Genomic DNA, 13826 nt, shown 5'->3' with positions numbered 1-13826 from the left:
AAAAATTGTGTGACCAAAATTTGAAACTGAATCGTGAAAGTTATACACCAGGAATTGTCACGTATCTCGTCTTGTTTTGTGGAAATTGTCTCATCTCATCCATATGCAGAAGGGAAAAAAATGCAATTCGCTGCCTTTTTGTTGCTCTAATCTTCCCACGGGACATGACACTTCACTCACAACCCGTCTTGGGGGCTCCCTGTGGGGAAACTGGAGTCTAGAGCAGAGCCATGGGTCAGCAAAAATAAATGAGCCAAAGACAGTAAGGCTTAGCTGGACAAGTATAGTAAATACCTCAGAGTATTTGGACCACAGTAACGAGGAGGGCTTTGGGGGTGCAGTGACCACTTGTGTGTGTGTGTGTATGGACAGAAATATGTCCCATGTATGAAACCTAACCTGTTTGTAGACTTTAGGAGAATCCGAGAGGCTGCATTTAGCTAACACGGTTCACGAAGACAGTTGCCGGGGAGGGAGAGCCTAGTCGGGCAGGAGTTGGCTGGGCCTTTGTCACATTCCTGGCCACCCTTTTGCTGATCCCAGTGCAGAAGTATGGACCCTGTCTATACCTCAAGAATTATGGCTGTAACAGGGAACAGGCTGGTTAGTCTATCTGTCTGGAGGCAATCAAGCAGTATACAGTCTCTACTACTTTATCTTTAAGCTTCTTCAGGCAGTTTTCAGAAAGTCTCCCATTGTAGTTGCCATTTAAGTGCTCCGAGTATACAGTATTTTAATCTAAATGTATAGTAGGCCTGTCACGATAACAAATTTTCAAGCATCATATATTGCTACAGATAAGATATCCTATCTCTTGTCTGCTAAGATGTATTTTTAAATTATTTTTCTTTTCTGTACATATACATTTATATAATTATGCCTTCTTGACACCCATCTCTTGTTATCTTTTGTGGATTAATAAGGTTTGTCTAAGTCTAAGATAAGTATTGCAATATATTATAATATTGAAACTACTTTATGCCACTGACACAATTGAAATAACCCATGATAATCTTAGTAAAACATTTTTAAATACACAGAATAATTCAAAAGGCCTGAGGTGTAAAAAAAAAAAGAATTATAGAATGAACCATAGTCATAGAACTTTTTTATTCAACTCTACAGCTCAAATCGTATCTCATCTCCCCACTGTTGCAAAGAAAATGTACACTCAATTGAGCCCCAAAATATATTGTTCCAGCTTTTATATATTGACTTTTGACTATTGAAGTTGATGTAGTAATTACCATGACAAGCCTAATATATAGGCAAATGCACAGTACTATCTCACAAATAAATATAAGAAACAAACTGCAATGACTGTAATTATTAAAGAAAAATATAAAATAAAAATTTCTCACACAACAAAATATCCAGTATTTTAGTGTATAAAACCTGCTGACCCTTTAGCTGTTCATATTTCACTCTTCCCCAAAATGTGTTTAAAATGTGAACTTTGAACAGAATCCTGCCATTGAAACGTGAAACACAATTTGAATCACAATGCTCTACAAAAATGCTAAAGGTTTTTACATCCCTTCCTTCTAATAACATCCAAGGGGCTATAAAGGTACATTCCACTGTGATAATGGGTACACATCATCACTCCTGCTTCTATTTGACCTGCAGTGAACTCTCAGTGCCTGGAGCGAGCACTATGAGCCTGCTGCTGCTGCTCCTGTGTACTGAATACTAACTGTAGCCACTGGGACGTGGGTATTTGCAGTAGAGATTGGCCCGTGTCAAAGGAGGGTAGACTGAGTGGGTGAAGGCTCCATTGCTGTGTTTCGCTCTGTTTCGCTGTGTTTTGCTGCATTCTGTAGGCCAAAATTTAATACAGAAGAGCACAACTAAAATAAATATTGGTGAAATGGATGGAGGGTTTGTCAAAAGCTTTTCTCATATAGATGCTATTGCTTTGTCTGGAATGTTTCACAGTATGGTATTACACCTTTCTAGAGGATAATTTTGCACACCCTAATCAATGAAATGTTAAAAACTAGATATAAACTTTAGGAATCACATGAGAAAATTTTGTAGCAGCCATATTTTTTAACATGGAGATGGATAAGTTTTATGCTGTACAACACTGCCATGGAAACAAGTATGAGGAGGCTTTCCTTGTAACCAAATAAGTCAGGTTTGTGGAGATGCAAGCCCGTTCACTTTATGGATGTGTGTTTTTCTGTTTTTCAGTGCCATAAAAACATGATGGAAAAAAGGGGGGAAAAAAAACAAAACACTTATGCTTATGCATTTATTTTAGTCTATTTTGACCCGTGGGGGCTTTAGGTTGCACAGTGTACAGAATGTATACCCATGAGCTTTGGTGAGAGTTTTCGCTTTGATGGCTTTTCAGAAGTTGCCCTGAGACGACTACTACTCCTACTACTACTACCACTACTACCACTCTCTCTCCTCTCTGAGTTACTCCAAAACATGACAAGAGCCACTTCAAAGCATGCCTCTCCTCTTTCTCCTGCTCTCATCCAAAAGCAAATGAAGGACGGGGCGATTTGAGTAGTCAAATTGTTGTGGGATTCATAATGCGGTGTGAGCTCGTATGAAGTGTCTATGTTGATACAGGCCTATTAAAAAATGAGTCCGTGCCAGCCAGCCAGTCCTAAACCATGCTGTATAGATCTCTATCACTTTGTTAATTAGTTTTCCTGTCTTTGTACATTTTAGATTGACACGCTCCCGCTCAGATTTAATCAACCCACAGAGGAGGATTTTGTGTAGAATTTTTTTTCAGTGTAAATTATGTGGAGAATTCTTGGGGTTCATCAGTATTCTTTTGCAGCTGCAGTATATTTTCATGTGTTAAAAATAAATAGTGTTTTAATATGAGTGGTCCCAGTAAAACTTATAATAATCTTTGTGAAACTGTTTTGCGGTTGTGTAAATGGGCTGAAAAGAAGCAAAGAGCCTTCAGCACTGCCTCTCCACAAGCACAGTATAATTGCACAGTCGCAATTATCATAGTTTTAATGAGCTGCTTTATTCATTCTCTCCTCTGTGCTAAACTAATATATTAAGCTAGAAACACTTTCATTTAAGGAAGGTGCATCTTGTCTAAAGACTGCAAACTGTGGTATCTGGTTCTAGTTGGTTTATTGGCAAACTCCACATGATGCCAATGATGATTCCAATGATGTGTATCAGTTCTAGTGTCCTTAAAGCAATGGGCCTTAAAACAGTATTTTGCGCAGCGTTTGAGATGTAATAAAACTTCAAATGTAGTGATTTTCATATCGATTTGTGCTGAATTTTGTTCAACAGAAACAATTGATTTTTTTTCTTAGCTGTTTTTATTTGAAAAGTTGTGTTTGCTCAAACTCTGACCTTGATAAAAAAAAAATAAAAAAAACTCAGCCTTTTCAGCAGGTCTCATACAATAATAAAAATACTTTTACTTTTCAGCCCCCTTCAAAAAGGTAGTACAATAGAAAGTACAGATACATGGTCTCAAATGTAGTGAAGTAAAAAGAATCCACTATAAAATGTATTTACAGATAACTCAATTTTTGCCTTAAAGTTAAACGTTTCTCATTTAAAGCTGTAATAAGCTATACATTTCAGTTAATGGGTGAAATGTTGAAGCATATTTGTTTCTCACAAAAATGTATTTTTGCATCCAAACCCACCCTATATGGAGTAATAGGTATGAGAGTAATGATGTGAGGTGTGCCCTGTGCTCAGTGCTCCTCATATTGATCTGATGTGGGTTAGAAACAGACCGTTGTGGCTCTAGCAGCTACAAGAGCAGCTCTGAGATTAGTTTTCTTTAATCCTTCATTTCGTCTTTCCTCTCGGCCAAAAGATGAAATGAGATTTTCACTTCGTTATTGCCCTTCCTCAGTGTTGTACAGCCTCCGTTACTGGTGACACCAGCATGATCTTGTTCGCAAATGGCAATAAAAAGTGTCAATTAAAGGGTTTAATAATGAATTTGTAGATAGTTTTGGAAAAGACAAGTGGCCCATATTCCGCTATTTTCTGATCCCTGTTAATGTTTCCTCATCAAAAATATACATGGTTATCTTTTTTCATCATTTAACACACAAACCCTGGATATTTAAACAGAGTTTTTCTCTCAAACAGAAAACACTCTGTTTCACCTTGTGATGTCATGTGGTAATACCGGAAGTGCTCCATTGTGTTTTTAAACTCCATACACCTTCACTAAAATCATTTCAGCCTGGGAATTGCCAGTCTCTTTCTACTAAAGTTAAAAAGTAGCTGTTAACTTGAAAACTACCGCTTCATGACATCACAAAGTTGAACAGAGTATTTTGAGCTTTGGAGATGTAGATAGACTAATAATAAAAGATAACTCAATCATGTGTGAATGAAACAAAACATCAGGTATGTTTTTGTTTAAGTAACAACACTCTAACATGGCTTAAAGCTCAATTTTGTGTAATATAGAACAATAATTTAATCATTTCATATAAAAAAACATGGATGTATTTGCACCATTTGAGTCATGAAGGCATCTGCACAAAAAGTCTCTTCTAAACACTGTTGATAAACTGGTGTATTTGTAACTCCTACTCTGTTAACCAGTGGATGTGGTTTAATCTGATTTTCTCTCAGGCAATTTACCACCCACGCTGTCTGCTTTAGGAACCCAAAATGGCTTCTGTCTTTTTCCTCTTCGTGTTTACAATCTGGGCTGTGTGACACTGTTTACCAAACCACCTAATCTCTGACAAACAACTGTGTTTTTAAAAGATAGGTGCATCCACATCTTTAAAATTATTGCTAAGGCTGTGATGACGGCTTTGAAGATGTTCCAAAAATGTGCCTCGAAATTAACATTAGGTAAGCAGAGATCTAACAAATAGCAGTTATTTGCAGCCACATATAAAAGTAAGAATTTTTCAGATTAAACAATAAGCAATTAATATGTTATATGTATTCTTTTTCAAAATTGTCTAGCTTTAAATGTGACTTCATCTCCTTATGAAAAACTCCTTGTCCAAAATGTAACTGTCTGAGAAGCTCTGAATAATTTAACAAAGAAAGATGTGGACACAAGGAGATGTTCGCTGGAGATGATTGCACCGCTTTGCTACCAGGAAATTGACTTTTGACGTTAGATGTTGCTTTGATGCTTCAAATATGGACTTAATGTATGATTTAAAATGACACTTATGAAAGGTGTCTATTTGCTCACAATGGCAGTCTGTAATGATGCCTAAAACATAGCTTTATTGCAGCTGGAAGCAAAATATACCACACAATAGTTATGCTCTAGCTCTATAATTTCCTTGCTGTAATTTCACTTGCCATATACATATTATAGGATTAGAAAAAAAATATATGTTGACCTCATTCCGCCCCACCCTTTTTTGCCTCTAAATGCTACTAAACAGCATTTCCTTTTTGCTGACACTTCTGTTTAAGCGGGAATCTCATTCATTTAAATTGAGAATTTGAGAACTTTTACCAATAAAATATGATATCGGTTAAGTCGTGTTAAATGTTCAGTGTTCATATGCCCCAACAAGTCAATACAACAGTTCTCTGGGAGGCTTTGAAATAGCTTTGTAGTCCGTATAGAACTTATTTGTTGTCATGATCGGCAGCCCCATGCAAAATAACACAAGCACCCACAGCAACGTCTGGAATTAGCAGTTAAAAAAAGAAATATATCTTTTTACAATCTCAGCTACTTGTTCATTCATAAATTCACCAACCTCCTCATTCCACCTATAGTAAATCCTATAGGAGCTCTTCAGTGCTTTGTGCAGTGAGACGTACTTACGCAGCACAGCAGGTTGTGACATTTGGGTCCATTTGATCGAGTGGTCTTGCTGTGGTGTGATTCAGGTGTGTTGTTTTTTTCCAACACTTGAATATTTCACTGGTGGTCGCACTGAGTTATGAGTACCAGGTGAAATAGAAGGTCAGGCGTGACGCAGAGTGATGTCTTCTCACCCAGCACACTCACAGCTTTTCACTTCAGGGGTCTTTATTATTTAATATTCTGAGGATAGAGATTTTCACTGTGGCTCTTGTTGAAATATTTCTTACATCATTTAATATAATATCCTTTCTGTTTTTAGGTGCCCCTGGCTGACCAAGGTAATCTCGCCTGCAGTGCCTCTCTACAATGGGGTGGTCTTCCTCTTCGTTTTGGCCAATTTCAGTATGGCAACTTTCATGGACCCTGGCGTGTACCCCAGAGGTTTGTAGTTTTTTTTATGATGTAGTTTCATTATGTATTCACTCACAACCCCGACATATAACATGACCTTCTATATGATATGGTGCATTTCTAATCCCATCCGTATAGCATTTATTTGGGCAGAGTGTGAGTGGAGGGTGTGGATTTGTGAAAATTGTGAAAATTATCTTGATTGAAGTCTGCATTTTATTCCTGTTTTACTATTGGTTTTCTTCAGACGGCCACCCTGACCAACCAGTCCCTTCTACATTCTGTTTTAATCCAGAACGATCTGAATTCATACCACTGAGTCTGACAAACCTCCATCCTGACTTGGGACGGTCCATTGAATTTGATTTTATTTGTCTAGAGGATAAGCCCCTTGAGACGTCTCGCTGTCTCCTTTTCCAGGGGGTCCTCATACTTACAAGAACAAAAGATAGATACAGTAGTCCAGACAGTACGCTACATAAATTCAAATAAACATCAAAACAACAAAATCAACCCAACCTCACTCACACTTGACTGTAAGACACATAATAAATCAAATCTGATCAAAAACTAAGACAGAATTCAGATATAGTTACAAAATACAACAAGGAAAAGATGAATGAATCAACGAGGGAAGGCTGTTCCAATCAGAGGGAGCTTTATATTTAAATTAGTGTTTTTCTATTTGTTTTTTGACTCTTGGGACAACAAAAAATATGATCTGCATGACATAAGCTGTAAGAGGATCTGAATGGAATTAAAAACTGTTTGAGATATTCAGAATAACTGAGATCTGCATTTAAAGATAAATAAAAAGCAATGAAGTTGACGTCAGAAGGACAGAGTGAGCCAAGACAGTTGGTGGAACATCACACAATGGTGAGATCTGATGGGACAGCGGAGTCTGCACAGACTGTTATAGATTAGATATGTTATAGATAGATAAAATTCTCGCAACATTCAGAATAAAATGTACAACTTATTTTACCTGAGATAAATACTTGATTGTGCAAAAATCCACAGTTTCTTATTCCCCTGTGTGATTTTTTTCTCCTGCTTTTTTATGTGTAAGTTGACATGTTTGTTTGACACAGTAGACATTTGCTTCTTTCTGATTGGTTAATACTCTTTTCATATGGTTCTAGGCCCACACGTACTTGTAAAGTTTTGTCAAAGCATTGCCTGTTTGAGTAACCATTATAGGCTCCTGATTCCCATGCACCCTAACAAGGACAGCTATATCCATGAACATTTTGGTTTGAGTAAATGTTATCTTGGGTCAACTGTAACAATTATCTGTTGATGATTTAACTCGGTTGGTTGCACACACACATGTGTCAGAACAGTGAACCAGCCAGTGTCTCTTCATTGTTTACTGCTCCATTAGCTCCATATTACAGTGCTTTAAAGTCCACATGCTCTTTTTGCTGGAGGTTATACCCATAAAGTAAAGAGCACTGCAGTTTTTCATGTGTTTAGCCTCTTCTTCAATATGAAACAACACAGTGACTGACTTTCCCATAGGAGGAGTGGGATATACTTGTAAAATATACTTGTAAAACAGATACATGTAATCTTCCATCTTTGATTGCCAATTCTGCACATTTATTTCCTGATGCTTATTAAGCATAAGATAAAAGCTTAACTACTCATGTGTCGTTTGGGATGTGGAGTGCAGTAATTTCCACTTGATTTTGATATGAAGGAAAGTAAGGCTTGATACTATATGCCATTTTCAATGCAATGATTTAAAAACACTTTTGTCCACTACGAATTTTTGAACTGATGCCAGTATCTGATATTTGTTGTATATTCCCATATTCTTTCTGTGAATAGAGAGAGCTCTAGTTTAACCCATTGAAAACATAAAAATAGACCACAGCTAAACTTACCTTACTTCAAAGTTAACAAAGCTGTCAAAATGCACACAAAAGCTGCAGTTGTGTCTACAGCCATTTATTTTTACAATCCATTTGAAAGTCTTTCAACAGTTTCAATCAAAGCCTTTTTCTTTCCTGTTTTGTGTGTGCTGTCTTCTGGCTCGCTCCACCATTGTTGTTATCATTGTGTGAAATTATTTTCTCAGGTTTGTGCGCATTGTTTGAGTCAGGCCTTTGATCAGACGCAATGTTTTTGTTCTGTATCGCCAAAGACAAAATAAAACCTACCCCCAGAGGAATGAAACTTCACTCAAAGTGTCTGAGTATGATTGGATGGGCTGCCAGTACCAGAACTGACCCACTCATTCATGCCAAGCTTATGCAAATGAAATCAGATCAAGGGAGATTTTTTTCCTCTACAGGGAAAATTACTCAGCAGCAGTTAACATGTACAGTAAGTATATGTAGGTCTATTATCAGTGGATCTCTATCAACATCAATTATGATTAAGTGGTCCGGTGTGGCACTGAATAAAATGTGAATACTGTAGAAAAGTAGATTTATTCAAGTTAAGCAATTTAACCACTATATAAGATGGATTCATTATAGGATTATAATTATAATTTTGAAGCTTTCATATTATCTCGATCATTAACAGTGTTTACTAGCACCAACCAGTGAAATTTCTAGTTCCTTCAAGTAGTTTCTGGTAACGTAGTTTCCAGTAACCTTCTCAAAAGCTAAACATTAAAGTTGTTTTATGTCTGATGTTTCTTGCCCAAATCTGCTGCTGTTTATGCATAACTGACAGAAAACCCCTAAATATGATCATGTTTAGTCAGAGAGTTCAAATGTTTAAGATAAAATGAGCAAATCAGCTGATTTAGATTTTATTTATTTATTTATTTATTTATAACAAGCACAGTGCATATTGGCCAACAGTACAACTGCATAACATGCCAGAGTTAGCCAAGAGGCTAGTTTTTGTCTGGAGTCCTTTGCCAGATGTACAGAAGGCACCCTAGAAGGAATGACCATAACAAGATAAAATAATTAAAATTTCAATCCATCTGCACACAGTAAATGATTGGTTGGTAGGTAGGTAAGTAGGTAGGTAGTAGGTTTTGATCCTAGTTTGGCTAAAAAGTTAGACTAGGGCTTTAAGTCACTTTTTGTGGACTTGATGCTTTTGCTCATACTTAATATGGAAGCAACATCACTTTCCTACATATCTGGATTTCCCCTTTTAACTGTGCCTATATATCTGCAACCTACTGCAAGTTTTGGCATATTTTTAATTATATTCTTTTGCCTTGTTTTGATAGCGGACGAGGATGAGGACAAGGACGATGATTTCAGAGCTCCTCTCTACAAGAATGTGGAGATCAAGGGCATTCAGGTCCGGATGAAATGGTGCGCCACCTGTCACTTCTACCGGCCACCGCGATGTTCTCACTGCAGCGTCTGTGACAACTGTGTGGAGGTACAAACAAAGCACTCGTCTACTACACTATGTGGAGACTGAGATAATGTTATGTAGTTAAAATGCCTATATTAGGCAAAATTGACTCTTGTGAGCTTGCAAAGGTGCATTGTGTAATTTTTCTGGTGGAGGGTCCATCAGATGCTTTTCTCCATGGAGATGTTATTGCTTAGTCTGGAATGTTTCACAGTATGGCATTAAACCTTTCTATCTTCATGGAGACCGAAAAAGTAACAGATTAGATCTGTGGAAAGGCAACCCCGCTCACAGTCAAATGCCAGTTTTTCTAGATATTTCTGAGCTATTAAACCATCTGTAACTGAATAGCAGGTGACCTCCAACCAAAAAAATTACACACCTTTAAGCCATGTTATAATGTTGTTACCTTCTCAAATGATTTTAGTAAAGAGTGTATGGAGTGTTAAAACACATGTGGAGCACTTTCGGTATTACCAAATGACATCACAAGGTGGAGTGAAGTGTTTTCTGTTTGAGAGAAGAACACAGCCTAAATATACATGGTTAATGTGTTAAATATGTGTGAATGAAACAAAACGCAACTCTCAGTATGTTTTTGATGAGGAAACAACATTATATCATAGATGAGACAATAGTGTACAGTAATATAAGAAGAAACTACTTTGATGAGTGACGAAGTGTATTCAGTCTTAAAGACTTTTTCCGGTTGACAGAATTAATTTTGTTTTGTGACGTATATGAAGTGGACTGCCTTTATACTAAATGTAACACATAAACTATTCACATATTCACAAAATTAACAGTGACGTTTTTCTTTTTCTAGGACTTTGATCATCACTGTCCCTGGGTGAATAACTGCATTGGGCGAAGGAACTATCGCTATTTCTTCCTCTTCCTGCTGTCTCTGAGCGTGCACATGATAGACGTGTTTTCTTTTGGCCTCATCTTTGTGCTCCACCACCGAGAGAGGCTCAGCGCATTGCACACCACTGTCACGTATCCTTCCACACTGCATGCTCTTCTGCTGGCTTTAATAAAATATATATTTTTAATATCACATCACTCAATAATCCTGACTGTTCAGTTATGGTGAATTACAGGTACATTTAGTAGTACCTGGGATACTGAATCTTGCCTCTCAAAGTCTCAAAACATTGTATACAGTTGTATACATAAAAGGTGAATGAGTCTTTGTAATGCAGTAGTGTTGTCCTTAACCTTATGCCCAGTCTTGTGGTGATGTGTATAGCAGGGCTCTTCTTCATTCCAGTCATGGGACTTACAGGATTTCATATGGTGCTTGTGGCTCGGGGTCGAACAACCAATGAACAGGTAAAATAGATACAATTTACATATATCCATGCTTAGAATTAACACAGTAAATACACGGACTCTTCTGGGTTAGGTCCAGGTGCTTTCTGAAGTAAAGTAATACAGTTGTTTAATTTGTCTGTACATTAAAATAGTTTGTAACATCTGTAACTATAGAGGCTATGTAATAGACATTAATTAAGGAAGAGTGACTCATTACAAAGTATTACATCCACATTATAAACTATGAACACTGTTATTTTCTGTATAAACTCTACATTCATATATAATAATGGTAAATACAATTTTTAAATCCAAGTAATCCTGTCAAGCCACATAGGGTTGGGTCACAAATCAATGGACTACATGTGCCTGTCCCAAGCCTGTGTACATGGAGAGGGTTATGTCAGAGATGCTGTGTTGAGCTCAAAAGTGTAAATGCAAACAACAGAGAGCAGTGATTTAGCCTCACTGAATATACATAATGTTATTAGCTACATAAATGCTGTTGGTGTGTTACATGGCCTTGTGCATAAACTCTATCTCTTTATAAACTGTTTATATGTCCTTGCTCAGGTGACGGGCAAGTTTCGTGGAGGAGTAAATCCCTTCACCAAGGGTTGCTGTGGCAACGTGCAGTACGTCTTATGCAGTCCTTTGGCGCCGAGGTAAGACACTGTACCTCTCTGTGAATATAAATGTTTTCAGGATTTCTCTGTGTAGTCATGTTTATGTTAATGCACAAATTGCCATTTGCTGTGTCATGTTTCATTAAAACACATTGGAGAATTAGCACATGAATGTGGAGATACATTGCAGAAACAAGTAAATTTTTCATTTATTTTTTTGCTTTGCTCTGCACATGCATTATACTTATATTATACATCACTGAACATTTATTGAGCCACCTTTGATAGATAAAAGAACAGTTACAAATGAAGTGTTGGTGGTGTTTTGGAAATGCTCTGACCCAGAGACTTTTCCCATCACAGTTTGACCAAACTCACTGATCTGACTCTCTGAAGGTGAGCATGGTGTACACTGTACAGAATGTTCACTTTCAGTCTTTTGTTCTGCCACTAACAGGTGCCACAATGAACACATTATCAACTCACTTCAGACTGCCTGATCGGTGTATGTGAACAATAGAAAAAAGACGACATAGAACATTACATGTTGAAACAATGTCACTATAATATAGCAGTGTATGGAGCTGTTTTCATATGTATCTGGGAAAGAATGACATGATTTAACACTTCACAGTTGTGAAATGTGCATATTGACTCCCTCAAGTGTAGTATTGTGTATTGAGTATTGTTGCATCATTAATACAGACCCAATACATTTCCAGCTAAATGCAGTGAAAAGTGGCCTGTTCTGTTTGTGCACATGCTTTGAGGTAGTTGTGGAGGTGTCTGTCTAGAGCTGACTGAAAGCAGCCAAAACCCCCGGGGGAAGGCAGATGGCTCAGAGAGCTGACTCACCCACACAGGACAACAGTTATATATGCACTTTCATTTAGTGCCATTTACCACAATATCATCTAATAAAACAGTTTACAGTTTTTAGTTCAGACATTATTCAAACATTGTTATGAAATGTTAGGTCTCTATTACATTAGAGGAATTATAAATTTATGAAATTTAAGATTCAAATCTTGATTTTAAATTTCATAAACTTGATATATCTCAATAGATACAGATACAAAATAATCGTCAGTACTAGTACAGCCTCTGCAGCTCAGTGTGAATTCTGGGCGTTCTGAGTTTTCAAATGAGGCAAGATCTGTCTGTATATTGAGAAAAACTTGTATGTGTACTCTATCTATCCAGGTTGAGCTGTGTTTATTAGTCCCTTTTTCAAAAGAGAGTGCAGGCTCCATACAGTTCCTTTAATATAGTCTGCCTTTTGAAGTCACATTACATTAGTTATACCAGGTGTAATAATGCTTTTAATTGTTGGTGGTACAATTGAATAATTATAAGAATACCAGCTATTAAAATAAATCATATGAAGACAACCATTGAATTGTTTGATTGATCATATTTTGGGTTCTGACTGATACAGTAATTAGTATGCCCTGTTCTGCTCAAATTCATGTGTAAATAGCGTTGTAGCATACCTATATTAAACCTTTTTTGAGCCGCACTATAGTAGTATTGTTTGAGGACAAAGAGAGGCCTGTTTGGTGATGCTGTCCATTCTCATGCAGATACATGCTGGATCCCAGGAAAAAGCCCCATATCAAAATTCAGCCCCCATTCATCAGACCAGACGTCTCCGACAGGCAAATCACCATCAAGGTCAGCGACAACGGTATCCACGGCACCATCCTCAGCTCCAAGGTGAGCTCACAGTGCGGTTACTGTGCACTTTTTACAGTATTTATTTTTATTTATTTTTCTTTCTTTTGGGTGTAGTTCACTGCTGTGCCATACTGCCATACTGTGAATTTTGTTTGTGGTTAAAAAATGATCACTAGTAGCATTTTTGAACTACTATACCTTAATTATTTCATACTATGGACAGAAAACCAGACCAGATAACTCTTTGTAGATTGCTAGGTCTTCTACTACTGACTGCAGCAAACTTATTTACTGGTGGATATTTTTCATATGTTGCTGTGTATGTCTTCTCCCTGTCTGCAGTCTAAAAGCAGCTTGGACGGTCTGGATGAAAAAGAAATCCAGCCTCCTTTGCCTCCCAAAGCTGACAGGTACAACCTCAAAAATCATCTGACCTCCAGTGAAGGTAAGCAGAGAGCATCTCTTTTCTTATGTAAATTTTGTTCCCCCCTTTCCTGTCTATTTTGTTGAATATATGGCATTTTTATAGACCTGCAGTGACTTGATTCTAGTTAGGCATGATAAATGCACACCTCAGTGACAGTCCAATGGCCTTGATTTTCCCAAGCAGGAGATTGGACCTGATTTGTTGCAGACGGAGCCTGGTTCACTGAATCTGTATCAGATTTGCTGTACAATGCTGGAGTGAATCACTGCAACAT

The 13826-nt window shown here is 37.3% G+C and overlaps 1 protein-coding gene across 2 annotated transcripts in view; it reads left to right on the top strand.

Annotated features, from left to right (window-relative positions):
- zdhhc8b (zinc finger DHHC-type palmitoyltransferase 8b) overlaps window positions 1-13826 on the top strand; it is a 71716-nt gene that overhangs the window by 54148 nt on the left and 3742 nt on the right. For both annotated transcript variants that reach the window (XM_020928330.2, XM_055162110.1), the window contains exons 2-8: window positions 6075-6196; window positions 9372-9529; window positions 10332-10504; window positions 10738-10840; window positions 11396-11487; window positions 13032-13164; window positions 13468-13570. In XM_020928330.2, the coding sequence (XP_020783989.1) occupies window positions 6075-6196; window positions 9372-9529; window positions 10332-10504; window positions 10738-10840; window positions 11396-11487; window positions 13032-13164; window positions 13468-13570 (884 nt within the window). The remainder of the gene's footprint in view (window positions 1-6074; window positions 6197-9371; window positions 9530-10331; window positions 10505-10737; window positions 10841-11395; window positions 11488-13031; window positions 13165-13467; window positions 13571-13826) is intronic.

Source organism: Boleophthalmus pectinirostris, unplaced genomic scaffold, assembly GCF_026225935.1.
Source record: "Boleophthalmus pectinirostris isolate CB_2022bp ecotype Guang Dong unplaced genomic scaffold, ASM2622593v1 HiC_scaffold_4, whole genome shotgun sequence".
Classification (NCBI taxonomy): Eukaryota; Metazoa; Chordata; class Actinopteri; order Gobiiformes; family Gobiidae; genus Boleophthalmus; species Boleophthalmus pectinirostris.
Note: the sequence above shows the minus strand (reverse complement) of the source record. Positions and strands in the feature narration are given on the sequence as shown.